At 44.3% G+C, this 24,975-nt stretch overlaps 2 protein-coding genes across 10 annotated transcripts in view; both read left to right on the top strand.

Moving 5' to 3' along the window:
- The first annotated feature begins 60 nt into the window (after positions 1-60).
- Positions 61-7,575, top strand: LOC121611678 (dual specificity protein kinase CLK4-like). Of its 3 annotated transcripts, XM_041944337.1 has the most exons (14): positions 105-195; positions 567-613; positions 1,501-1,661; positions 3,192-3,438; positions 4,086-4,188; positions 4,497-4,563; positions 4,664-4,780; positions 4,899-5,065; positions 5,165-5,259; positions 5,367-5,496; positions 5,585-5,667; positions 5,757-5,836; positions 5,993-6,083; positions 6,773-7,575. In XM_041944337.1, exons 3-14 carry the CDS (start codon positions 1,501-1,503, stop codon positions 6,995-6,997), a joined length of 1,566 nt encoding a protein of 521 aa, XP_041800271.1. In that variant the 5' UTR covers positions 105-195; positions 567-613; the 3' UTR covers positions 6,998-7,575. The 3 variants fall into 3 exon arrangements, with proteins under 3 accessions (XP_041800272.1, XP_041800271.1, XP_041800273.1); XM_041944338.1 differs by lacking the exon at positions 567-613 and having other exon boundaries at positions 61-195; XM_041944339.1 differs by lacking the exons at positions 105-195; positions 567-613; positions 1,501-1,661; positions 4,086-4,188 and having other exon boundaries at positions 3,301-3,438.
- A 913-nt stretch (positions 7,576-8,488) lies between these two features.
- The window catches only part of LOC121611339 (collagen alpha-1(XXIII) chain-like), a 116,482-nt gene continuing 99,995 nt past the window's right edge, over positions 8,489-24,975 (top strand). For all 7 annotated transcript variants that reach the window (XM_041943849.1, XM_041943850.1, XM_041943847.1 and 4 more), the window contains exons 1-2: positions 8,489-9,087; positions 9,581-9,650. In XM_041943849.1, the coding sequence (XP_041799783.1) occupies positions 8,794-9,087; positions 9,581-9,650 (364 nt within the window). In that variant the 5' untranslated portion in view covers positions 8,489-8,793. The remainder of the gene's footprint in view (positions 9,088-9,580; positions 9,651-24,975) is intronic.

Below are 24,975 nucleotides of genomic sequence, written 5' to 3'. Positions count from 1 at the left end.
ACCCCACACACAATCAGGGGGCGTTGCTATTGTTCGACGCGTCATGGAATTTGTTTAAGACTCTTCCGTCGAATTCTGGGGAAGTTCGCCATCTTTGAAGACGACTAGTCGGAGGCGTTTTTCAGTTTCTTTGTTAAGATATTTCACATAACCGATAAACCAACTCTTTCGAACCTCATAATTGTTAGGAGCAAGGTAAGACCGCTCATTGGACCATATCCAGTTACCACGGTATTGTGTTTCCTCCTGTTTAGTGTATTTCCCTAATGTCAGCTAACATTAGCCAGTTAGCTTCTCCGAAATTCGACGTCTCGCAAACATGGCAGATCCTTATCTGGCGAAATAGCTCGGCAAGTTACCATAAGTTGCCAAATTGGGGTTTAATGATACTGGGGATTGTTGGTTAGACCGAAATGTATGTTATACTTATGTAATATAGTAAGTTGGGCTGACTGTTGTAATATTAATATTTTATGGGTGGCTAATACGCTTAGCGTGCTCAGCGCTCGATGGGCCGAGATCAGGCCAACATTTGACTTGTATATGCCTCATCTGTTTGTCTGTAGTCAGCTGACTGGTGATAATCATCAACGTCCCAATCAGAGTGCATCATGTAAGTTGAAAACTATCATTATGTAAATACAGCAATTCCCAAAACATGGGAGTTGACGTGGACGATGTAATTAAAGGCCTTTAGCAACGCAGTTACCCAGTCGTTGTGAAAACGTCGACAATACGTTAGGCCGACGTTTACGTTAGGTCTGGCTTGCGTTTGGTGCTCGCCTAGCATTTTCTCGACCTAACTTTTAGCAATGTAACCTTATATATAGCAGAACTAAAGTGTTGTTTTTATTACCCTTTACTTAGTTTTTGCAGGCATTGCATTGCGCATTTCGTGTTGTTCGTTTACACTCAGCTATGTATGTTAACTATGAAAAGAGAGGACTTGGTTTGAGAGCTGCAACCACCGACGATTGTCGATTCATTTTGCTGATTATTTTATTGAATCATTTTTTTAATCATTACGTTAGTATTTTTAAGAAACATTGGACGCAGTCTTAGAGCCAAAGGTGACATTGTCAAATTGCATGGTTTGGCTAACCACAGCACGAGTGTATATATGCAAGAGAGAAGAGCTGTAAATCCTCACATGTCAGAAGCAGGAGCAAGGGAGTGAATTTCATTTTTCATTTTTTTTTTCATTTTAATTGACTCAAAAGACTTGGTTGATTATCATTGTTATTGCAAATTTCAGTCCATCAACAGTGGACTGACCTTTAAGCTCGACTGGCTTTATGATCTACCCTAAGCTCTGGCTGGCTGGCCACATGTAATGCATAGTATTGGCGTTTTTCATTGGGGGAGGGGCATCTCCAACTGAGTCCAAAGCTACAAAAACATTGCAGTGATTGATAATTAACAGAATTACGTGTATTTTAGGACTCAATGGAATTCCATGTTATGCTATTTTGACTTGTGATTTTTTTTTTTGTCTTTCAGATGCGCCACTCGAAGCGAATGCGCTCCCCAGGTGTCTGGCTCGATGAGTACAGTTGGGAAGAGAGAATGGAGTGTCGCAAACGTAGGAAACGAGATTCACACAGCAGCGAAAGAGAAAACAAATCTAGAAGAGCTCACCATCACCACAAGACATATGAGGGGTAAAAGTCTATCACTATTTGTTGTGTAAAGTACCTATTCAAATTCTAAGACCTTTTTCTAGCGTTCTGTTTTTACGCATTTTAACTGAGATAAACAATATGTGAACAGACAGATCATGTGTCTTCCACTTGGTCTTTAAAATGTATAGATATGGCCCAACTTAAGCCAAAGACGGATCAGATACTGAAAATGTCAGAAATGCTGTTTAAGTATGATGTCTCTTCACACAAGAAATGGCAACAATGACACTGGTCAAATTGGGGAGTAACTAACAATTCAGATGGTTCAGTTTTTTAAGAATCATGACCCTGCATTCTATTAACCACTGTTCGATAAGTTGATTTATACTGTTGCTGGGTGGCTCGTGCTGCCATGTTTTGTGTTGAACTTCCAGTTAGGACAGTTAGGCGTCAAATATATAAACAACTCATGCTCCATATTGAAGAGTGCAAAAAGATTATAAAACACAACTCTTACCGATGTATGACTTGCACTGTTTTTTTTTTTTTAAGTGTGTGTGTGTGTGTGTAAGTCCTGTTGACATCCAAAGACAACATAGTCAGTTTGCCGTTTCAGTGTCATCTGGTGAAGTTGTGTGCAATGGTAATGTTTTGCAACTCTAGCTTTTGTTTGGAATGCGTGATGACCCTTGGGGTTACATTAGATGTTTTCAGATCTACTCTAATTTTAATTCTGTAGCGAGGCAGACTTCTTCCTGGAAGACAACTGACACCACCAGGGTGCTAGGGCTGCAGGGGTTTCTTGGTCTTTTTTAGATGCTTAGGTGCTAACATGGACTGCCGGGTGTGTGTGCTGGAAAAGATTAGAAACATTCAGGGTAAACATGAGAGCAAGTTGTGTTTAAGGGCCTGTTTGAAGTTAATAATAGTTTTTATGTAAGCAATAAACAGAGTTCACTTGAGTTTTTTTTTTTTTTTTTTTTTTTTTAGATCTCTGCATTTCATATTGACAGAAATGGTATCACATTGGTGTTCACTTCTGGCGTATGGAGTTCTGCAGGTGTAGAATCACAGATCATATTGCGCACCATCAGGTTGTGCCGAAAAGCTTTCCACAACTTTCAGTGCCTCACACTTAAACTCTGCCAATGTGGCTCTCTGCCAAGGTGCATGGGTTTTAAGAAAGGCATGCTTTGGTTTGCAGAGAAAATGGTTGTAAAAATGTTAAAGTTGCCCAAATATGTGGCATTACATTTTGGCATTTGCATTCCCCTAAAAGTGCTTTTTGCACAATGATAAGCTGTTGATAAAATGCTTTCTGAAGTGCAGTCTCTCATTGAACAGGATGCTCAGTGTTTGGCTGTAAATCAGTATGTTGCTAATTACAAATGTTACATAAAAGGCTGAAGGGATAGAGTGTCAGGCAATAGGCGGACCATTAGCACCATCATATACTGTCTTCATTTAGAGCTTGATCACAGACAAGGAACTGGGCTGTTCCTGACCTGACATACGCTTGCTAGTCATTGTTTTTTGACTGTGTGTGTCCTGTTTTTGTTTAACTTGCAGGCAGTACCTGGAAACTCGCAGTTTGAACCGGAGACTGGACTCTCGGGAAGGACGCAGTTTTGACATGGCCTGTGATGAGGACAGTCGTGACGGCACCTGCAAGGACAGAGAGCTGGACTGGCACCACTACAGCAAATCATCTGGGCGTAGTGGGCGCAGTGGTCGGAGTGGTCGCAGCAGGCGAAGCAGTCACAGGCACAGAGACAGAAGACGCAGACGTAGCCACTCTTGCCACAAGTCCTCCTCGGTACGAGAACCTCCTTCTCCCCTCTACTCCCCTCTCCTGTCTATACCACCAAATGGAATGGGTCATTATCTCTGGTGTTTAGCCAATGCTCAACACCTATCTCTTTGCCGCTCTGTATCTCTCTGTGTGCTCTACTCTTCACTATTAAGCATGATTTCCAGTAATGGGTAGGGGACCAGGGGGCTCAGGAAGTAAGGGATTGTGACGTAAGAGAAAAGTGGACCCAGTATTTGTGCTGAAATCTTATTGGGCAGTTATGGAACGTGATCGTAAAGAATTAAGTTGTATAGGAAGAGTTACAAAACAACCACACATGTAGAAAGACTGTAATCAATCAAGTTCAGTTTTTTCTGTACTACTCTGAGAAAGTCTCTCATCTGAAAATCTTGTTGCCATGTTTTTCTTCTGTAACACACACTATGTGGTGGCTGGCGCCCAATTTCTCTGACGGGGCTGAATTTGAATTTGCTGCTCCGCCCTTCCGTCCATTCGACTGGCGGTGTTACTGAACGGGCCGAATCTATCCACCCCTACACCTCCCCCCCTTGGCCTGGTTGATTGAATGACGATGTCGCATTGTGGTGGCCTGGTGCTGGCTGACTGATGGGTTATTGATGTGATGGCGGATTGCGGCGGTTCCGGTGCAGAGGAGGAGTCATCACCGCAGGAGCAGGAAAAGATCCAGGAGTGTTGAGGATGATGACGAGGGTCACCTCATCTATCACAGTGGAGACATGCTGAGAGCGAGATGTATAGAATATATACCTTTTTTTTCTACTGTTGTTCACACTTTGTCTCTCTCACTCTCTTGTCTGGTTTTTATTTCCAAATATTAAATTATAGGCTGAAATATTTGGACCAATACTTAATATGTTTTGGTTAGATATTGCTTGTCAGTGTAACATATTTAGCATTGAGTTGTATGCCAGTGTTCAGAAGCCTGTTACAGTAGTGTAGCTAAACAGAGCAATGTAACATCAGGCAGTGAACCAGCCAATGGGCAGGTGTTTCACCTTGTCAGTGCTGTGTTTCTAACTTCAGTTTTCTATTTTCTGTAGATGAGATTGTGTGTACTCTAGGAGAGGGTGCCTTTGGGAAGGTCGTCGAATGCATTGATCACACTAAGTAAGTATGAATCTGACAACGTTCCTTACAGCTTAATGTCTTTCTGACTGACTCCTTTTCCCTCATTTGATATTAACATATTTATTTTGTGTGTTTCCAGTGATGGAGCTCGAGTGGCTCTGAAGATCATTAAAAACATAGACCGCTACCGTGAGGCAGCTATGTCTGAGGTAGAGGTGCTTGAGCAGTTGAAGTCCCTCGATTTGGATAGGAGATAGTGAGTAACCTCATACCACAAAAGCCTGATCAGCTTGCGGTTATCATGTGAAAATATGTTCAGAGTTTGCCATGCAAGAAACTTCATTTGCATCTGCTACAACCTTCCTCCCCTTTAGTGCTTGTGTGCAAATGCTGGACTGGTTTGACTACCACGGCCACGTTTGTATCGCCTTTGAACTGCTTGGGCTCAGCACCTATGATTTCCTCAAGGAAAACAACTTCCAGCCTTTTCCCATAGAACACATCAGGCACATGGCGTACCAAATCATTCGAGCTGTGCAATGTGAGTAATGGACACGTCACATAAATACAGTATGTTTACAAAAAAAAAAAAAAAAAAAACCACATTGGTTTAAAATGAATGCTTTATTTTTTCTTTCAGTTCTGCACAAGAACAAGCTGACCCACACGGATCTGAAGCCTGAGAATATTCTCTTCATTGATTCAGACTATGATATGGAGTACAACCCTAACATGGTAAGTGTTTTATATATTTATTCAGAAAAATCATATTTGCAAAAGTCCAAAATGTCTTGTTTGTGCCAGCAGTTGAGTGAGTAGCATGATTGTGTTTTTGTCCTCAGAAACGGGATGAACGAACATTGAAGAACCCCGACGTGAAAATTGTTGACTTTGGCAACGCCACATATGAACACGAGCACCACACCTCTGTGGTGTCCACACGTCATTACCGTGCGCCTGAGGTCATTTTAGGTACGTTGCTGTTTTAAAGCGCTTCTCTGAAGCTTTAAATGTATCACTGAGTGGTGACTTGTTTCTTAGTTAACGTCATCTCTTTCAGATCTAGGCTGGGACCATTCCTGTGATGTCTGGAGTGTTGGTTGTATACTCGTTGAGTACTACCTTGGATCTACTCTCTTCCAGGTAGGTGGCAGTAGAGAGTGAAATTAAATACACTATGTAACATATATCCCAACAGTTGCCAAGATGGGTTATATTGTTTTCTCCTTCAGACCCATGACAGCAGAGAGCACCTTGCTATGATGGAGAGAGTCCTGGGCCCTATTCCCACAAACCTCCTGCAGAAAACCAAGTAAGAGGAAAACTGATCTAAGTTATTAACATTTCTGTCAAAGAAACAAGTTGTGAAAGAAAATTATTTTTAAGGCCACCTGAATATAAGCTTCATATTGAGATAACTGAATTGTTTTGATGCATAATCATTTCACAATCGTTGTGTGTTGTACAGGAAACAGCGGTATGTTCACCGGTGCAAGCTTGACTGGGATATACACAGCTCTTCTGGGAGATATGTCAGGAAACACTGCAAACCCCTAAAGGTAAGAGAAATACTACTGGGGATAGCCACATGCCGTAAAATGAATAATAAATACACCTGTAGTCATCAGTGTAGTTAGAAAATACACCTTCCAACAACTCCAAACTCTGATCTTTACATGTTGTGTCATGTTCACTCGCTGTTAGTGGCCTGATTTGCTGCAGCCACTGAGCTCAGCTGGTAGATGCATTAAGTTTACACACTGGAGTTGTTGTGACCAAGTGAAATACACAATATGCATGTAAATAAGACTGCTGTGGAGTTGGTTGAAGGTACGTTGCCTGAGCTAAGCAGCCAGTCTTTATGCTGAGCTGAACTGACTGACTGAACACATCTAAAGTATCTGTATTTGAATACATGAGTAGATTAAATATCTATTCATCTTTTCATCCCTTTCTTGGAAAGGTGCCACACAAACCTATTTCCCAGAGTATGTTCCTTTTAAGAAGTGTTAACTACTACCTGAAAAATAAGTCGAATAAACACCTGTAAGTCTCATTCAGAAACAAAAACCGAGCGTCACCAAACTGGTATTTAGCGCAGGGCCCTTTCGTGTCTTGTCTACCATGTCCTTGCTGTTCATGATGGTAGTTTATGCATGTAATGTAGAACTACATTGAAAATACAGAGCACTAGATTAGTCGCAACATATTTTAAAGACACTAATTTGCAGTTGTTCTTTCCCATCAGCATTACATGATGTCGAAGGGCGAAGACCACCAGCAGCTGTTTGACCTGATAGAGAAGATGATGGAGTATGACCCAGCTAAGCGACTCAGTCTGGAGCAGGCCCTCCGACACCCCTTCCTCTCCTGCTACCGCAAGAGCAGCAGCAGCAGCAGTAGCAAAAGTGACCGTAGCAGCAGCAGCAGCAGAAGAAGAAGAAGCAGCAGCAGTAGCAGCAAAAAGGACTAAACTCCTGAACCTGTAAAGCTCTGACCTGTAACCTCGGTCAGGTCTCCGCTGTCAACATGACATTTATTATGGTGCTCAGTGCCAGCCTCTACTGCCTGTCTCTCCAGGAGAGGTGTAGCTCAACTGACTGTATCAGTCCACTGCCCTGCTTTGCTGTGTCTTGTCTTAAGCCAGTGTGTTTCTTAGTCTCACTCTTCTCGACAGTTTGTTTTCATCTGTGGCATGTTTTGATGTAATGAATCCCTCAACTGAGTTCTATTTATTTGCTGTTGTAATTTAATTTGTAGCTTCTAAGCACATACTGGTAGAGCTGTTTTTTTTTTTTCTATAAGTAGCCCAGTTGTGTCCATTGTCTCTCTATGCATCGTTGAGTGTTGGGTAACTGATTGAGAAATGCCTTATCTTGCTTCAGTCTCACCAGTAATAATTTATTCAGCGTTGTTGGATGTAAAAAAGCGATTGCAGGCAGAAAATCCTTGTACATAAAATTTGTTAAGAGATTTTTTTTTCACCGTATGGTTATGCAACTTTTGCAGTATCATGTACATTTTCTCAATAAACGTGAATAGACGACAGAATTTTGTCTTGGAGGTTGTTGAGACGTTCTAGTATATGCAGTAGCTGCTTTAATCCACAGGGTGGCGGTAAAAAGCTACCATGTTGCTGCCGCCTTAAATAACACATCACTGAGGTCCAATATGAGTATACTTCCAAATTTAATAATGTCAGCATTGTAGTCTATAAGATTGAGGAGTACATTCTCATTAACTCTTTCTGAATATTTCGCTGTTGTGAGACTTAGGCCTTGTTATACTTAACATTTACTGCAAACTGCAGCTTAGGTGTCAAACCGATGAGAGGGGATGATATACTCAAATCTAGACTAACTTCAAAATACTGAATTATTCTTCAAGCCGTTTCGAGATTGAATGTGGGAACATCAATATGGATAATTGTCTTGACAGTTATCTGCCTGATTTACATTCCCTTTGTTAAGGGGGTCGGCGGTCCGCGGTCCGCGGAGATTCATGAATACGGCGACATGCAGACTTTGATAAGAGATCCTAGGCGTAATTTTTGTTCACACTTCACACTGCTGGAAGCATGAACCAAAACGAGAGACACCGATCAGGGCCTTCCGACCAAAAACTGACCGCTTGTGAATTTGAAAGTCTCGTAAACAACACGTAATTCAGTAAATGCCACAATTTACCACATCAACAAAGCACATCGTAATTTATTCCAGTTCTTCAATCGCCTACAATGATTGTGGAAAAAAATAGAGTAAAAAATAACATCGGCTTCGCGAACTGTAACGCGTTGAGCGAGGCGCCTGGTCCCGGTCAGACAAGCGCTCTCAGCCTCACAGCTGTCAATCTGCAGCCTCCCACGTGGTCAGCAGGGCGGGCGCATCTAAACCAGTTGAACGCGCAACTTTAAGGGAGGCAAACAATTGGACGCATTTCTAGTTGCAATTGCACATCACTGTCGGATACTCCCCAACTGGAAACAACGACCCGCAAGTTTGCAGGCTCCTCTTCTGTGGTTGGCACCAGATCGCTGCCATCTGTGCGCGGCGTTAACCCGGTGCGCACCGCTGCTGCCTCTTGTTCCAAGACTAATTTAAGACGGCGCTTTGAACCCTGAGCCGAGTGTACCGGAGTCAGTGTTGTTGAATGTGTTAGGTGCGTGTGGCACTGACTCCACGGAGCCCGGTATCTGTTTGTTTGCAGAAGTGCACCAACAAAACAAGTTATTTTCTTTTCATCGAGGAGACTTTGGAGCAGGATTTCAGCATGGATACAGCCAGCGACTCTGTCGGGGAAAGTAAGCCGGTTTGTCACTGCGCGCCCAAGTCTGTGGTCCAGCGGTGGCTTCCAGGTTTTCCCATCGCTCTGTGCTTGCTGATGTCCTTGAGCTCCGTCACCGTGTGTCTCCTGATGAGCTTCAAGACCTACCAGCTGGAGAACCGACTGCAGATGGAGATGAACAAAGCGTCTGTCTTCCACCCGCCGCACAGGGCTTTTCTAAACGAGGACGGGACCCTGATTCCAGAGCTGAGCACCCCAATAGGGAAGCTCGTGGAAGAGGTACATGGCGACTGTTGTGGACTTAATACAAACTGATTATTGATAAATAAGCGTTCATATATTGTGTTTGTGGGCCTCTGACAGACAGACGCCTGTGCGTAAAGTGTGCGTAATAACTGCGAGCATATGCAGCGAGTTTTCCAAACACACAAACTTGGCACTTTTTGGCAATTGCACCCTCATTATTCCCTCTAAAATCAGTCCTTTTTAATGCATGACCTTAGGGATCGACCGTGCATGCAGCTGGCCAATTAGTTAGCAGTTAAAGCTCTTTATAGGGTGACATAACCACTGATGATAGACACAACCTATAATTTGATCTCATGGAAAAGAAATTGAGGCAACTCCTTTCATTTTAGAGCTGCATGTAATGGCAGAACGATTATGATCTCATTATTGTTAGTGCTGGTCATTTAGATTAGACAATTTTAATCTGATTCCTTTTTTGAGTAATGATTTTTGATGCTATGCTGGACTTTGTGTGTGTCTGCAGAAAGCTGTGGTGCTGATGCCGAAACTGCGGACAACTAGGGATGTCGGCCAAGAGTGCTCCTGTCCTCCAGGTATCTGTCTCTGTCCTCTGTAGCATTAGTACCACTTACCAAAACACACAAACAAGACACTGAAAGCCAGCCTCAAAGTTACAGTCTCGTCTGTGAAACCTTATAGCCTGTCTGCATATGATGCTTTAAGTCTGTATTTGTGCGTGTGTGTCTTTTTCTGTGTGGGGGATTACGGCCCCTAAGCCTGTGTCGGGCCCATACTGTGGCAGCAGGGCTCAACACTCAGCAGATCAGTGGGGCTGGGGGATGTCCAGCCCGGGCCCTGCTGCCTCGTGTCAGTGGGGGGATGCTCACTTTAATAGATGGAGCAGCCGTGTGCCAAGATTGGCCACGTTTGGCTTGCGGTGTTCATTACAGGGCTTGTGATCGTTCCACGGGTGGAGAACAGTGTGTGATCCACATCACATTACACACCAGAGCCCCCCCCCCTCGTGCTCGTGAATTAAAGAAAGCTGATATTTCTTTTATGATGTTTCATGTGACGTGTCTGCACATATCGATGAGGCGTGAACAGCAGTGGATGTGTGACCAACTGATCTCAGCTGTGTATTTAATGGTTTACATGAGCTCTTTTACCTCACCTGTGGAAAGGAACGTTGTGCTTTACTGCCAGAGAAATTCTCTGGCTCGCAGCAACAGGATGTGTGTGTGTTTGATTGAAGCTGGCATTCATGGCATTCCGCTTTCTAAAAAACTGCAACTCGGGTGGAATCTTACCATTGTTATCCAAGAGGGAGGATCTGCTCGCACACATTGCTCTCCTCTTGAAGTTTTGTGTCCAGAAGTTCCAGCAGAGGCTGAGTTTGTAAGAGCTCCACTCTTGAGAATTTCCTTCGTTGGCTCTTCTTCCTCTCTCTTTCTGTCTGGGTGTGTGAATAGCCCCGCAACAACACGAACAGGTGAAAGCATTCACCAGTGGAATTTCTGGCCCACTTTCAACATATTCTGTTTTCCTGTCTGAAGTCTGCTGTGCCAAGATGGCTGGCTGGCTGGCTGGCTGGCTCTGGCTGGCTGGTCAGCCAAATTGGTGCGAGTACTTGCTGGTTGCACTGGACTCAGCAGAGCCACTGATACTGTTAATGCAAGCTGTAGTTCCATATTTGACATGTACTGCCTCTCTACTAAGTATGACTCAGTAGAGTTAGGACTATTCTGCACTGCTCGTGCAGGGTACCCGTGCATTTTAATGTAATTACTCCATTAGATCATAATATTGCATCCCATTTTCCTGTCAATTTCGCTGAACTGCTGCGTAATCAAGCGGTTTTGGCACTGAAACACGATCCCTCCACAGCTATTCTCTGTCCAGTTTCTGCTCTTTAAATATGGCCTTTTGTCTTTGGTGAAACTATTTGGTTTATTGCAGCTTTGATGCAATGAATGCCTGTGGACTTTTACTTTTATCCATCTCCCAACAATTAGATTGCTCAATGCAGACTTGTTAACATTTCTCCATAAAATGTGTTTATTTCTAAAATTGGGGTTTCTCAGCTGATAAACTTGGATTTGGTGGGTTTTTCCAGGTGCTTTGTGCTCAAGGAGCAACATGAGTTTGGTGCTGTCAGGGGTGTGCATGTATTTGTACCAAGAACCGTATACGATATGTGACTTATGTCAGACATTTTCATGTACATGTATCTGAGCTGTGCTGTGCCTCCATGTCTGCATCCCATCTGTGTCCTTGTGACTGAGCGTTCCTGCTTGTATGATGGTTCCATCTGGCTGCTTGTGTGGTGCGTGAGTCTGAGTTTCTGTCCCTGAGAGCCTTTGAGGGGCCGACAGAGGCACCTCTCTCAACACGACTCTGTAAGAAGAGACCCTCCTCTCCCTTTAGCGCCGGCTCTTCCCACCTGAAACTTGAATCTCTCACCAGCAGGATCACAGGCCAAGGTATTTCTCCCTGTATGTGTGTGAGAGACACGCCGCCGCACAGCATGAGTGGCATCTCTGCCATTAAAGCTATGCCCTCTGCATCAGGGTGCTCACCTTTCAGCGTGCATGAAGGCAGGAGCCCAACAGGGGGCAGCACTTCTGCAGCAGCGCTGGAAATGATGATGCTGAATTTGTCATTGACACTTAGAACCGAAGGACTCCTTCTGATGAAGAATGAAGGTATTTTGAAGGCAAAGCCCTCTGGTTCGGTCACGCTGGAGCAGCGGAGACACAGTCTATAAAAAATTTAACCCCAGGCTTTGACTTGAGGGACATTTATCTCCCGCTTCGCCTCAGTGGGAGCAGCGTTATGACACTTTTATGCTCACAGATGCAAGGCTTATGCAAACTATGTCACACAGTCAAACTCTGCTTACAAACTTCAGGTGTTTGCAATTAACACCCGCCTATTCCCTCAACAGACACACACAACTATGCTCTCGCACACACACACACACACACACACATTCATTACTTGCACATGAACACAACACCTTTGGCTGGGCTAATTAGAACCATGTGAGGGCCTGTATGTGTCCTGCATAGGGGGAGTGTATTGTCATCTCCGCAGCTTACGTTTAAAGGCTGTTTAACACGTCTGATGCCAGATAGGGGGCACACAGTCTGCCCACACTTGGACTGGGGCCCAAAATTAGATGATGCCTGCCCGGGAGAGCCATTAATGTTACTCAGTCACCAGTGACTGCAGACGGTGCAGCAGGAGAGGGTGCTAAAACAATGCAGTCATCAGTCAGCCATTGAAATCACAGTTTTAGGGGGGGATTAGCAAATTAAAGGCTTACAGGGTCTTCATTGGTGTAACCTCTTAAGTAATTAAATTATTTCAGAACATTTAAATAAATTTTAAAAACATGGCAATAAAGCTACAAACAAGATTTTCTCACTTCCTGGAAAAAATACTTTGGATTTACAATTTAAATTCCCTACTAGAAAGTGATGGAATGCTGCTTTGACAGAAATGTCTTTTTAACTGTGCCAAAATGTAATGCTGACACTAGATTAGTCAAGATATGGATCAGATGATTGTCAGGAAATGAATCAGCCACTATACTAATAACCAATTTGAGGTTTTTTTTCAATGAAATCCACCAAATATCCTCCAGCTTCTCACTTATGAGGATTTGCTACTTTTCTTCCTCTTGTGTGATTGCAAACTGAACATCTTTGGACTGTTAGAGGATCACTTTGAACTTAGGGAAATGTGACATTCTTCTCTATATTTTTGCTATTTTATAGCCCAAACAATCAATTTATTGAGTATATTTTGTTGATATATTTGGTTAATTGATTGGTGACCATAGGATATCACCTGTTGAGTTAAAAACACTGTTGCTTTTTGTCAAATGTACGTTTGTATCTTCAGAGTTAGGACTGGGCTCCCTCAGTCGGTCAGTATGCCTTTGGTGTTAGTGTATATGAGGGCAAGAGGTCAGACCCCTGGCAGTGCGGTCAGCTCAATTTCCATCAGATAAGAGCTCATTAACACACTGAAGAGGAACACAGGCCCCCCATCTATGTGTGTTTGTGTGTATTTATATAATTGAGAGAGCATGCTCCCAGCGGGGCTGCTTGACGCATTTCACATGCACACATACCAGCAAAAAAATTTATTTGTTCACATATTGTCTGCTTTCTGTACAAGTACAGCTGCTTGTATTTATGGAGTCTCCATATTTCCACATATGTGGTGGGTTACTATTCTGCTACCCAGTCCAGAATGTCCCATAGACTCAGAAACACAGTAGAACATCTTGTGTGGAGCCCATCAGCCGGCTGCGAGTGTTAACCAGCCGGTCTGGGCATCAACCTCTCACCCAGGAGTCAGAGGGGAGACTGTACGCTCGCTAGAAGGAGCGAGGGAAAGCCTGGATGGGGCCAACCCCCCCACGCCCAGGGCTGCATTTTGTTTTTAAAGCACTAATAAATCAGACAGGAAGCTTGCAGCTACCTATACAATCTTACTGCCACAGGAATACGTAGGCCATATAAAATCCATTATTGTCCATTTCTAAAATAATAAACGCAGGAAATTTGTTTTCGTAAGTGGTCTTGTTTTAGATTTGTTCCGCTGTAGCTTTGGGCTGTCAGCAGTTTTTTTAAGTATTATTATGCTGTAGAGCAGCACATAACTAGCTCTGTGTGTGCACATGTGTGAGCTCTCCTTCCTTACACTCTGTTTCTATTTCTGTGTCTGTGTGTGTGTGTGCGCGCTTTCACTTATGTGTTTTGTGCATGTGCTTTGATTTGTTTTGATGTCTGCAGGCATATGTTTTAGTGTCCAGTGACTGACTGCATTGCTTTAAATTCATGGTGTATGAAGTCAGTTATGAGGGAAGGTATCCCGTGGCAGAAAATCCATTCGCTTTCTTCCATCGTGCTGCAGGGGAAAGGAGATTTCTAACCAGGCAAGAAAAATATACCATTTTTATTTTTTTTTTTCATTTTTAAAATACTTAGTGTTCTGCTGCTGCACAGAAGCGAGTGTCTGTGCACACACACAAACACACACATATTGGTCTGTTGGGTGTTTTCTGCAGAGTAAAATCTGTTTCTGCTCCAAGCAAAGATGTATTATTTAACCTGATATATTAAACTGATATATTGTACAGCTTCATCAGGGAAACTGAGAAATCTATTAAGTAGATTACTGCATTCTAGGAAAAGTGCTGCTTTGGAAATGCCAGTGATCACTTTATTGGTGGCATAAACTGCATAATAAACAGTGGACGAAGCCATTGGTTTTGACTAATGTTTTGAAGCCTCGACTTTGGCATGATTGCCTTCACGATCTCAGTTTTTTCTGGAGTTGTAAGTGACCATATTTGGACAAGAGGGTGGAGCTGGGTGGGATACTACTTGGTAGCGACTTGGGACGGCCTTAAACGTACCTTGCTTTATCATCTATTTTATTTTAAATGTGAGCATCATTTACAGAGTGAACATCATGCTGTATTGAAGAAGACTTGAAACTACGATTGACACCATAAACCCCTTAGGAAACTGTTTACTGAGGTAATAAATCAAGTGAGAAGTCGGGACATTTTCTCATAAATTTACATACAATCAGACTTATTCTTGCAACCAGTGGAGTCGCCCCCTGCTGGCCATGAGAAAGGATGCAGGTTTAAGGCACCTGCACATCAACTTCACTTTTCAGACTCAGCAGCTCGGCCCACTTATTATGCTGTCGACGATTGGCTGTTATTGCTTGTTAGCGAGTAATCATCCTTCCCCTCTTTCCTTGCAGCCTGCTTTGTATGTAGCACTGTATCACAGACCACATCATCATATGGACAGCAGCTCTAACGCACAGCTGTGCAAGCCGCATGTCCTCGGGTTACTTCTATCCTTCAGCTGATGTGTCTGTTATTCCCTCTGGTCACTGTAAGAGTCGAATAAAAATGAGCGACTCTTCCTGATGTCTTGTTCACATTTGGGGGATGATCGTTGAGGGCTCGAGTGTGCTCAGTGTATTTGCACAAGTGAAGGGGAAAGCTGCCTCTTGGATAGCTGGAAATATTTAGTTTGGAGATGGTTGTGTCTGTGTCGTTGAAGTCAAAGACTCCGCTGAAAAAACTACATTTGAGATCATTCAGAATTAAAATCTAGGCCGACCTTTGAGTATAGATTGGCCAGCACACACACGCACACACATTGACTTTTGGGGTCATTACATCAACTTAGACATTCATTTCTTGAAGAGTTACACTAACCATAACCACAACTTCCCTAACCCTAACACTTATCCACTAACCCAAAAATCAGCTGTTTTCCAATTGGGGATGCAGTTTTTGTCCCTAATTGGACAAGTTATCCCCAATTAACTGGTCTTTAGTCAGAAGTTTGTCCCAGAAAGTAGCCTGTCAGACACACACACACACACACTACGCACCCACACGTAAACCACATCCATACCCCTCCCCTCTCTGTCTCTCATCAGCCTTCTTATTAAAGTTAGCTTTGTGAAACCACAGTGTTTAACAGCACGGCCGACATTCGACATTCTTCCTTTTGAAAAATAAACAGCTGGACACGGGCCGGCCCATCGGCAGCCCACAGAGGCCCGCAAGGACCTCAGGAACACATAGAGGAGCAAAGGACCGGGTGCCGGGCAGTGTAACCCGGGATGTGCAGAACAGCCACGGACAGACTCGTCCTGCAGTGGTAGTTATTCATAGAAAACATTGCTGGATGTCTTATTAGCTGTGAGGTCATTAAATGCAGAAAGTAATGTGGAGCAGATAAAGGAGCATTGTAGCTTTAATGGTTTTGCATCCATGTGTTCATATTTAAGCACCGATTGTCCGTCGTCACGTCTTGGCAAGCAGACAACATATTCATTTCCAAAAAGATTGAGCAATAAGATGCATACGGGTCTGTTTATATTTACATGATTGTCTTTTTCCAGACAAGTCATAGAACTGAGCCGGTTCAGTTTATGAGGCTGAGTCGTCTCATGCACCTCATAGCTCTGTATAGTGGTGCTGTTTCTCATGCACACCCCCAACATACACATGGGCCAGATGAGTGTGTCTTATTACCACAGGTGGACAGAAATATAATGGAGTTGTGCATTTTTGAGAAATATTGCACATTGTGGAAAGCTTTAAGTCACAGTTTTACTCAAATAAGTTGTTTTTGCATCTTGTGTTACTAAATCGTGATGTAGAATTGTGCAATAGAGAATATTTGAGGAGGTTTGGTCTAAAATGAGGCATCACTCTTTTTTTTTTTTAAACACATGGCATCAAAGAAAAACTCGATTCGCTGCTTTCCGTCTGATGCACGACTGCAAAACACCAATTGTTTTCAGCAGACCGGCGTGCATCAAAAGCACCAAGCCGTGTGTTAAACCACAGGGACATGATTCACTCCTTCAGTCTTGGAGTGATTTCAGAGCAGTGCAATCATTCACGGTGTGTCTGGAGCAACAAAATCCGTTCACTTCACTTAGCAGCTGGTGTTTGAAAGGTTGACAATTATCTGAACATGTCTTTATTATATCTGCTTTTCAAAGATGTTCTTGTCCAGGCAGAAAATAATGTCAGAGCGGAATGCAACTTTTCATCAAATTAGGGACTAAAGAAGTAGACAAAGCAAAGCTATTTAACATCTGTCCCTTTAAAAAGGAAACATGAAAATGTGAGTGTTGCCACATCCTTGTAGGATCTGTGTGAAATCAGGAAGTTAAAAATAAAGTTCAAGTTTAAGGGAACAAACCAAATACTTGCCCTCCTTCCTTCTTAAAAACAACTGTGATGAACATCTTACTTTAGTCGACCCTAAAATGCTCTAAAATAAATCCTGATAAGGCCATAATAGATTTCCTGAATAGCTCAAATAATCAGGCTGTATCAAAACATTTTAAGAAAACTTTCACAGGGATGCCACATTTTCAGCTAGAGCCAGAAGAGTCTGGGTGAGAGCTTGCTGAGCGGACACGGTGCCAAATGTGGAAACTATTAAGATGTTTTCTTTAATTATCACAAGTGGCAGGTGACAAGGTGAATAGCCTTTTAATGGGGGAGCAGAAAAACTCTTTAACACCACCTTGTGGCCTCTGGCTGGCTGACGGCAGCGCGAGGTCAGACCGTCCCGCTCTCTGCTGCGGTGTGAGCCCGAACCTGTTGCTGATGGCGAACGTGCTGACTCTCGAACGCTCCACCAAAGCTGCAAAGTACGTACACATCCCGTCATCTGTTAAGATGTCCTGCATGGATCGAGGTTCACAGAAGTAAGTTTCCAGTATCAGCCTTTCCCTTTTACAGCCCAGTTAATCCATCAGGAATGTAGCGAGGCTGAATCCATCTGCAGGACGGGACTCACGCGAACACACCTGGATTTATTGGACAGATAGCATCTATGGACGTGAACCCAGACAAACAGGGAGGCAGACCCGGAGCAGAGGTCATCGCTTATCCCTCCCAGACTCAGAGTAGAACGAGCAATCGAGGCGTCTCTCCCTGGGAGCTGAGGAGGACACGGGCGGGGCTGCCGGAGGTGTGAAGCAGGGCATCGCTGATCCAGATGGCCTCGCTGCGCCGAACATGCTCCTGCTCAGCGTAAAAGCCCCCTCAACAGGCTCGTCACTCTCCCGGCACCTCTTTAATGAGAGCTGGGCTCGTAAAACTGGGCCCAGAACCTTTGAACAAGCCCTCAGCATCACTGGTCCATGTTATTCTGTCATAACAGGGAGGCGAGGGGCATTTTGGAGCGGAGCGCAGGACAGCTCTCGACAACTTAACACCAGCGCTCGGGGAGGGGTGTATTTACGTGTGTCAGGCCTGCTTTCTCTCTCAGTTTGACCTTTGCAGATGTGTCTTTTTGTCCCTTAGTTTTTACTAAGTGATACACTTCTCTCCATCTGCTTCCTCCCCTCCGTCGCAGTCTGTATTTATGATTAGGGGAGTGTATATTTAACACAGGCTCTGGGATCCGGATGGCCTGGGGGCTGCCGTACCTCCTCGGTGGGTCAGCCTGTTCGCTGTATGTATACATTAACCTAAAGTTCAGCCAGGAATGAGCTGCGGGAACGGAGAAGACGATCATACATACTGTAAACAGACAGTGAGGAAGATGCAGAGGGACGTTCTCACGGTGAGTGGGCGCCTCTTCAGGTGTGTCTACCCAACAAGCTAATTTCCTGGTTTTATACAGCCGTCAGTGACGGCAACAGATTGCTGGTGGCTCTGTTTCGCTGAGACAGAAACTGTAGTAGTTGATCACGGGCCTCATAAGTTACAACTCCACTATGGAATGAGAAATCTGAAAGAATAACCCAGTAATTATATATTTGCGTTTTTAATAAAAGGAGCGATGAATCATCAGGGGGCTCGGTCAGTTTTGAGGGAGTCAAAACAAGACTGAGGCTTAAAACCTCACATGGCAAGAGTTAACCAACCAGAGCGCGCTGTTGTTCTGCTCTCATGTTTACAGCCGTGTGTAACACATCCACGGCTTAACATGGAACCGCAGTAGCTGCAGTTAAAATATCGGCTTCATTGTGTGTGAGAGCCTGCCAGAGCCGTTGATGGGTCATTTCACTCTCTGAGGGTTGTTTTTCAGCCTGATTTGAGGATTTTGCACACAGCCGTTTCCCAGCAGCACGGATATCTGAACACGACCACGATGATGTTTCGCTAAAATTACAGTCGAACTGGAACCGATCACCAGCCGAGCTCCAACTTGTACAGAAATCTGTATAAATGTAAATTCATATGTGCTTTACATCTTAATGTGTGCCAGCAACACTCTGTGTGTGTGTGTGTTTACCAGCAGGTTTGGGGCCAATGCTGCTGTGACAGTGTGATAATGGGTGTTAAACAAGTGTTAATGCGCGCTCAGTGGCGCACACACACAGTGACTCGCTGCCATTTAATTGAAACATTCGGCGTCTGTCATGAGCGCTGTTGCTGCCACCGCCGCTCGCTGTCAGACTGCCTCGGCCAGATGGAGGCGCAGACCGGGGGGGGGGTTTGAAGAAATAACTCAGTACGCCGAACTATAGCGCACATGTTGAAACTTTTTATCTGCGTTCCATCTGTTTTTTGCATACTGAGCTGAGCGTTTGTGCATCCTGGTTGCAGAATGTGCGTGTGGGCCTGCGTGTTCGCTCGCGTGTCGTAATCCTCATGCGTGAACGTGTGTGTTCCTGCGTTCCTGCATACCATCCAACAGCCCATCTCCATTGCCAGCCTCCATAGGGACGTCTTATGTGTGTATTTGCCGCTCTGCTCAAAAGTCATCATAAAATGAGTCCTGCGTGTATTTCTGGAGCCAGGAGAGCATATCGCAGATGTCCAGTCGGCTCTGGTTACACATGGAATATCTGGGTTGAACATGTGGACAGTCTATCAGGTCCACCATCTCTCTTTCCTCTCATTCTCTCATTTTCATTCACATTCTTTTCCTCCATGGTCTTGTTTCTCTCACTTTCTTTTCCTACTTTTCCTCAAATGTCCGGTCTTTCTGGACAAATGCAGTTACTTTGCACACATTTGGGGGTTTAGATGAGTTGGATCCTAAAGGTGCTGAAGCGTCGGATGCACATGAATCCGATCTATGGGCGCTCACTTCTGCATGTTTGCTTGTGCGCTCGTGTGTCTGCTACGAGATAATCATCACAGTTCAGGAGCTGCAGCCTCGACACTCATCAAGAAGAAGGGCGCCTTTGGTTTAACAAGTCAGCAGGGAAAACAAATGCTTTTACACACACGCGCGTACACACACACAAACATGTAAACATACAGCCAGACACATTCAGATGCATTCACACACTTTCATGCTGCTGTCGCCGTTTTACTTGCACATGGATGCACTTTTGGAACTGAGAAGGGCCTTTTTTGGTCTTGTTTATTTACTTGGAGTGCTTTCTCACGTCCATGTGGTTCTGATTGTGTGATTTGGAACAAGGACAAAGACGGGGATGAGTAGAGAGAGCAGGGAGAGCAAGACGGCGGCAGGAGTGTCAGAGAGACGGATGTGGGCAATGTGATTCTGATGAATGGAAATGCAGTAATCTAAGATTTATGTGAAGTGTACATATGGGATCTAATATTATGATTCATTCCGGTGTCTTTCTGTCATTTTAAATTGCATTGTCTTGTCTTAATATGCTATTATTGCAACACCATCTTGGCACGAGGGGCTGCCTTCTCTGCCTCGAGCCCCATATGATTCCTTTTACGTTCTAAACAAAGAGTTTGGCTGTTTAAAGGAAGGCTTAAACCAAAAAAGTATGTATACATGGCTATAACTGCCCAAATTGGCCTTTAAATAGGGAACTCATTTATAACACACAACGGGCCAATAGGAGACCTGACCCAACTCATGCTGCTCATCATAAAACATGTTGTTGAGAGTAACAGCCAAACCACCCGTGCAACGCGCTTCTCTAATGTCGTTTTAATTGGGAGAATTGGCTCGAGTTATCATCTACGAAGCAACAAAGTCAGCACACAGGCGGGAGGAAAACACAGATCAAATGGGTGAGGATTTTGTTTATCAGCGGCGTCGAGATGGGAGGTTGGATTTCTGCCGTGTGGATGAACTTCTTTCGGGATCCGTCTATTTTCTGGTGGCCTCTTACGAAGAGGCATATGGATTTGTTGCTTTGAATGTTTTTATGCAAAGCGCCGGGTGATCCGAGCCCAGCCGTTCCAAACGGATTGACTGCATATTTGTGATGAATCCTGCACTCTGTTCGGTTCCTGAATGATATTCTGTTACCTGGCTGCTGCTGAGCACATTAGACATCTGCGATGCAGTTGTGAGGTCTGATCGGTCACAGCTGATTGCCTGTAAACTTATCCTAATCCATTTTGCTCTGGTAGAAAACATCCATATTAACTCACAGCCAAAAACACTTTTTCAGAACAGAAGATCTTTGACCCTGACAACTGAAAGACGTCTTATGTCTGATATTCCAGCCACCTCCTGAAGAACCTAACTGTTGTAATTGACAGAAAATCCTCCATAACACCCTCCTGCTGATAGTTTTCCAATAGCGCAGATCTGACTTTCAACAAACTTTTCAGAAATGGGAATCCCTCTGAGCTTTTTTAACATGCAGAGGTCTGGGAGATATCTTTCCTGTCACAGGATGTCTATTGATTTACCGATTGTGATCAAGTCAGACAGACGTGACAATTTGTCTGTCTGGTATGCCAATTAATTTGCGGCGCAGATCATCTGATTTTATTTGGTCTAATTATGTCTGAACTTTTAAACCCTCTGTTTTCACATTGGCTCTATCTGTGTCTGTTTCCTCCTCCATTGGGAAGACAGACACGGGTAAATGGAGCGTAAGTACCAAGATGTTTATCTTTCCTGCCCAGGGTTTTTCTCCCCGCGTGTCTGAATGCCTGCGTGTGTCTGTATGTGCAAGTTCATGTGCATTTCTATGTGCACATGTGTTTGTGGACAACGCAGGTGAAATCCAAGGCATTACATGGCTTCTTTTCCTGTTGGAGGTATAACACGGACAGGAGATCGGAGGGATTGGGGGGGGGTTTGTGGAAGCGCTGTGTGTACCCCAAGCAAACAGGCCAGATAAGATCAGAGTGGAGGGAGCGCAGCTGGAAGCCTTCCTGAACTGACCCCCTTTCTCTGCCTCTCGCACATTCCTCCCAAACCCCTCTCTGCCCTCTTTCTCCTCGTTGTATCCGTCCCCTTGTTTTACCTCCTAACATCTCTTTCCTGCTTCAACTCATCTTTTCACCCCCCCACCCCCCATTCAGCCTGTCGCTGCATCCATTATTCTTTATTTTTCAAACAACATCCTCATGTTTGGAGTTTCCTCAGATCGTTTTTCTCCTTCTGTGTGGTGTCTCCCCTCCTGTTCTTGACTTTACTGTCTCTTCTCTGGCTTCCCTCTCCTCCACCTCCTCCTCCTCTCAGCAGGACCTCAGTAAAGTGGGGTCAGCCTTTACCATGTAATGCTATGTCTTTCCTCTGTTTCTCCCGTGCTCTTTGACCATGTTCATTAATACTAGCCTCTCTAAACTGACCGATCGCCTTTCATGTTTTCCCCTGGGTCGTGTCCTAGACATGACAGTAGACCTAACATTTCAAAGAAAGGTCTCTCTGCAGGGGCGTGTGTGCTTTTTGTGCGAATTTACATTCGTGTGTCCGCCTGTTTAATAGGATCAAGACAAAGCAAAAATAGTGCAAAGCGGCTGTGCTTGTTATCTTTTGTGACCCAATTTAATGTCATCGTATGAAACCGTTACAGGTAGTGTCATTCCTCACGAGTGAGAGGCAACTGAACTTCTTTTTTATTTTCTGCTGCATAAAATGACGGCATTGAAGTGAAACTGTGAGGGAGATGATGAGGAGAAAAAGGAGAAAGGGGAGAAATATGAACCCCTTGCAGTCTTGGAATGATTGTCATGTATATTTAGCTCAGTGTGTGGTGACACAAAGACAGCTGTTGTTGCCGGCTCACTTTTATTTTCGCCCAGCGCTGGTCCCTCCTGTCACTTTAACCAGACCCGTATCTGTAAATAGTCTGTGCCGCTGACAGAATGTTGAGACAGATCACACACTGCAGAAGTGAGATATTATCTCCAGATATTAATATGGCCAAGAGTTTCATTAGGGCTCTAACAACCCGGATTAACTGAACTCAATCTCAGGTTCAGTTTTAGTTGAGTGCTGCGGGGCACACGTGCATCACCAGTGTTGTTTGTTCAGCCTCTCCTGGGTAGTCACAATCTCCAGCCCATAACCTCACAACCTGCTGACCTTTACAGCAAGGGTGGAGACTCATCATCCCTCCTGCAGTAAGTTTAAAATCCCAAACAAGTCCAATTTACTGTGTCCAAACACACACACACACACACACACACACACACCTCCCCTCTTTCCTCTGCGCTCTTAAACCTCCATCAGCACCTCGGCACTGTTCTCACACCAGGAGTGGAGGGGGAAGTGGACGACGGATGGAGTGAATGGGGACTGCACTAAGCAGAACAGACTAGTCTGAGACATCTTTGCAAATGTTCGAACCTGCTGAAAAAGAAGCTGTGTTAAAAAGGAAAAAAAAATATTAATAACAACCATTTTTGTCATAACCAAGCTTTCATACTTTACCTAGAAGGGAATCGGCGCATAATTGGCATGAACTGTTCCCCATTTTTCGAGAACTTTTTGCCACCAGAGGACATTCTGGCTTGTGTCATACCTGTTTCATGTCAAAACTTCTGCAACATTTGGTATAAAGGTGAACTTGTGCCAGATATCCTTATTGTGCTTCACTTAAAAGCAGTAAAATCCTAATACAAATCTGCATTTGTGATTTTATTTTGTTACCCATTATTGGTTATCCCATTTTAGACTAATGGTGTAAAACACAACAAACATCAGTACAGAAAGAATGTGGATCAGGGCTGTAGGTTTTGTCAAGGGGTAGGGGGTAGCGGGGGGAGTAGAAGGAGAACTGGAGGGGGTTGGGGTTGGTGGTGGGGCGTTAAGGGTTCTACGACAGGCCTGATCTGTTCGCTCAGGGGGTCAAATGGCCCTTCACAAAAAACAGATCAAATGACCTGGCTTTAGTGGTCCTGAAGTTGTCTGTCTGTCTACTTGTCAGTCTGTCAGTCTGCTGGTCTGTTTACAGGTCTGCTGACTGTCAATCATCAGTCACTTAGTCTCTCACATGCAAACACACACACACACACACACACTGGCCCCTCAGACCAGTACCTGACCCCAGGCGCTGATACCAGACTCGACTGTGGTTGACGTTAAAGCTAGAGACTTTGAGCTGAATCGAGTTAGTCGAACTCTTTTTGGATCCATACAGCACGAAACTGAAAGACCCCGAGGAGGACATCTGACCTGGTTAGAACAAACAAATATGTTTCAACATAGGGGCTGCTATAAGCAGGTTTATGAACATGTACACAGAGCTTGCATGCCAACACAAACAGGCAGTACAGTACATACACATGCACGCACAGCTGTGCAGACATGCAGTATATACACGCAATAGAAACACACATACAGATTTTAAATCCCGCCCAGCTAACCCATGAGGACTTTGACTGCACTCAGCATGTCCAGCACTCACACACACCCTCACATTAACCAATCAAGAACAGGAGGTGTAGAAAGGAACATAGAGGAAAATCCCATCCTATCTTTCCACTTCTCCCCTGAGGGCTGCAGAATGAGACTATTGTTGTCTGTCCTCTTTCTCTTTCATTTATCCCTCTTTTTTTTCATCCTACACAACTGTGCGCTCCACATAGTTTAGATACCCTATATGATCAACATCAAGTGTGGAAAAACAGGCCTGCCTTATGTGTAGAAGACCCACACCATGCCCCTCGCTCCTGCTGGTTGTGATTGTGCATGTGGTATTGGGCTCTTTAGTCTTGTGTACTGTGGTGTCACATTTGTGCTATGTGGTGTGGTGTTGCGGTAACACTGGGGAGGTGGAGGGCAGACAGGCCAACCAGGGCTCTTCTTTAAAGTGAATAAAAAGTCTTCAGTGTGAATAAAGCCCTGTTTTTCATTCACGTTTGTTTGACACACTCTGGCATACGCAGGCATGTGTGCGCACTTGAGTTACGCTGACGATCCTGTCTCCGATTAGATGATTTCTGCAAGTGCAGCCCATGTGTGCAGGGTATGACGCTAACTTTGCCTATGGAAGTGCGCACAAATGCTGCAAACAGCTCCGGTAAAGCATCAGGAACATACGCTTTGACCAGAAGGACCTGCATCTGGCTGTCGTAATGCACAACAGTGCCTGCTCCACTGAGAAAACATGGGAAATGATTACAAGATCCTTTTGAATGTCTCAAAGAAACAACTTTGTGTTCATCAGTGGAAGTATTGACAGATTCTTTAATGCATCGATATGTAGTCA

This window comes from Chelmon rostratus, chromosome 9 (assembly GCF_017976325.1).
Source record: "Chelmon rostratus isolate fCheRos1 chromosome 9, fCheRos1.pri, whole genome shotgun sequence".
In the NCBI taxonomy this organism is placed as follows: Eukaryota; Metazoa; Chordata; class Actinopteri; order Chaetodontiformes; family Chaetodontidae; genus Chelmon; species Chelmon rostratus.
This window is presented reverse-complemented; position numbering and strand designations above follow the sequence as displayed.

Bases quoted from the DNA above. Each gene is read 5' to 3' on its own strand.
- LOC121611678 (XM_041944338.1), top strand. From the start codon at position 1,501: ATGCGCCACTCGAAGCGAATGCGCTCCCCAGGTGTCTGGCTCGATGAG. The intron at 4,781-4,898 runs GTGAGTAACCTC...CCTCCCCTTTAG, and splicing joins CTCGATTTGGATAGGAGATA to TGCTTGTGTGCAAATGCTGG. The intron at 5,497-5,584 runs GTACGTTGCTGT...CATCTCTTTCAG, and splicing joins TGCGCCTGAGGTCATTTTAG to ATCTAGGCTGGGACCATTCC.